We start from the raw sequence: 1,710 nt of genomic DNA on the forward strand, positions 1-1,710 counted from the left end.
CACTTAGAGGCCTGGGATGACATGTCCACACAGCAATAGGGAAAGATCTTAAATACATTGTTTTTTTTTGTGAAAAAAAGTAGGAAATAGATTTATGACATAATACTATTTAAGAAACTCAGCAAACAACCACATGCATTTTGCAAAAACACTTTCAAATTTGAAAGAACACATTAAACAGAATTTCTGCCTAGGGGTGGAGGCAGGAGGAAATGGGAATGGGCAAAAGGAAATAACAATTAAGAGAGAAGCTCCGAATAGAACCATGACGATGAGTGCTATGAATCAAGAAACATGATTAACTCACCCCTCTGAATTTGTCATCCAAAAAACATTTTATGGCAATATTAAATTTTAAAAAATTTCCATTTTTTTTTCCTTTTTGTCTTTTTTACTGACCGNCGGCGGCGGCGGCGACGGCCGCGGCACTGGCACCCCAGGATGCGCACGAAGGCGCGCTTGAACTCCTTGCTGGAGCACGGGTAGATGATGGGGTTGAGGCAGCTGTTGAAGTAGCCCAGCCAGAACACCACCTTGAACACGGCGTCGGGGGCCTTCAGGGTGGAGAACAGCGAGCCTGCAGCGGGGGAGGGGTGGGTGGGCGCGGGAGAGAGACAGACACACAGCACGTTTGTGAGTAGTCGAGCCCTTTCCTCCATGCGCTCCGCCTGAGCGTGGTCAGCCGGCAGCATTCCTGCCGCCAGGCCTTTCCCCAGCCCAGTTCCTCTGCCTGGAGTGCTCGCCTTTCCCTCTCGAAATGAATGAATCCTACACTCATTTTTAGAGCCAGCCTCAACACCTTCCCCTCTGTCCAAGAAACCCTTCCTGGTCTAGCTAAACAGCATCTACCACATTCTACCCAGGTGATGATGATAATCACCCACAATCGCTCACCTCCTTTGGGTCAGGCGCTGTGCCAGGCATTTTATCTGTATTATTTTATCTTTCACAAAACGCTATGCATAGATGCTAATTTATTTCCGGCGAGTGGGAGATGTATTAAAGACCTAAATGCTAAAGGTAAAATTTTAAAGGTAAAAGAAGAAATCGTAAAGAACTATGTTTTTGATCTAAGGGTGAAGAAAAACGACTTAACACTTCAAAAAGATAAGCCATGAGGCAAGAATGGGAGAAGATATTTAAAATATCCAAAGCAGTCAAGGGATTGATATTTAGAATATGTAAGGCACTCCTGCAAAGTAACAAGAAAAAGACAGCATTCCGGTAGAAACGTGGGCAAAGAAAATGATCAAGCAGTTTATAAAATAGGAAACCCGAGGGCTAATGAACATATGACAAGATGCTCAAAATATTAGGCAAGTAAATTAAAACGAAAATAACAAAGATATGACATATTTGTTAGGCGGGCAAAAATTAGAAGGCTGGTTAGTTCAAGTGTGGGCAGGGATGGGGAGCATGTGGGGAAGACTCTGGCCCCACTTGGTTCAATTAAGTATACACATACCTTGTGACCTGCCATTCTGCTCCAGGTCACAGATCTCAAAGAATTTTCAGACAAGTCTTTAAGGCGACATGTAAGAGGGTGCTCATGGCAGTGTTGTTTGCATTGACAGGGAAGTGGAGAAGGCCTGGGTGTCCCTCCCTGGGAAAAATAGAATGGGGTGGATGCATACATGGAGATTATGTAGCACTTAGAGGCCTGGGATGACATGTCCACACAGCAATAGGGAAAGATCTTAAATACATTGT

At 44.4% G+C, this 1,710-nt stretch overlaps 1 protein-coding gene across 1 annotated transcript in view; it reads right to left on the minus strand.

The window, feature by feature from the left end:
* The window catches only part of ADRA1B (adrenoceptor alpha 1B), a 63,321-nt gene that overhangs the window by 13,267 nt on the left and 48,344 nt on the right, over positions 1-1,710 (minus strand). The window contains exon 2 of the mRNA XM_008587200.1: positions 400-577. Within this exon, the coding sequence (XP_008585422.1) occupies positions 400-577 (178 nt within the window). The remainder of the gene's footprint in view (positions 1-399; positions 578-1,710) is intronic.

The sequence above is a fragment of the Galeopterus variegatus genome, unplaced genomic scaffold (genome assembly GCF_000696425.1).
Source record: "Galeopterus variegatus unplaced genomic scaffold, G_variegatus-3.0.2 Scaffold115, whole genome shotgun sequence".
Classification (NCBI taxonomy): domain Eukaryota; kingdom Metazoa; phylum Chordata; class Mammalia; order Dermoptera; family Cynocephalidae; genus Galeopterus; species Galeopterus variegatus.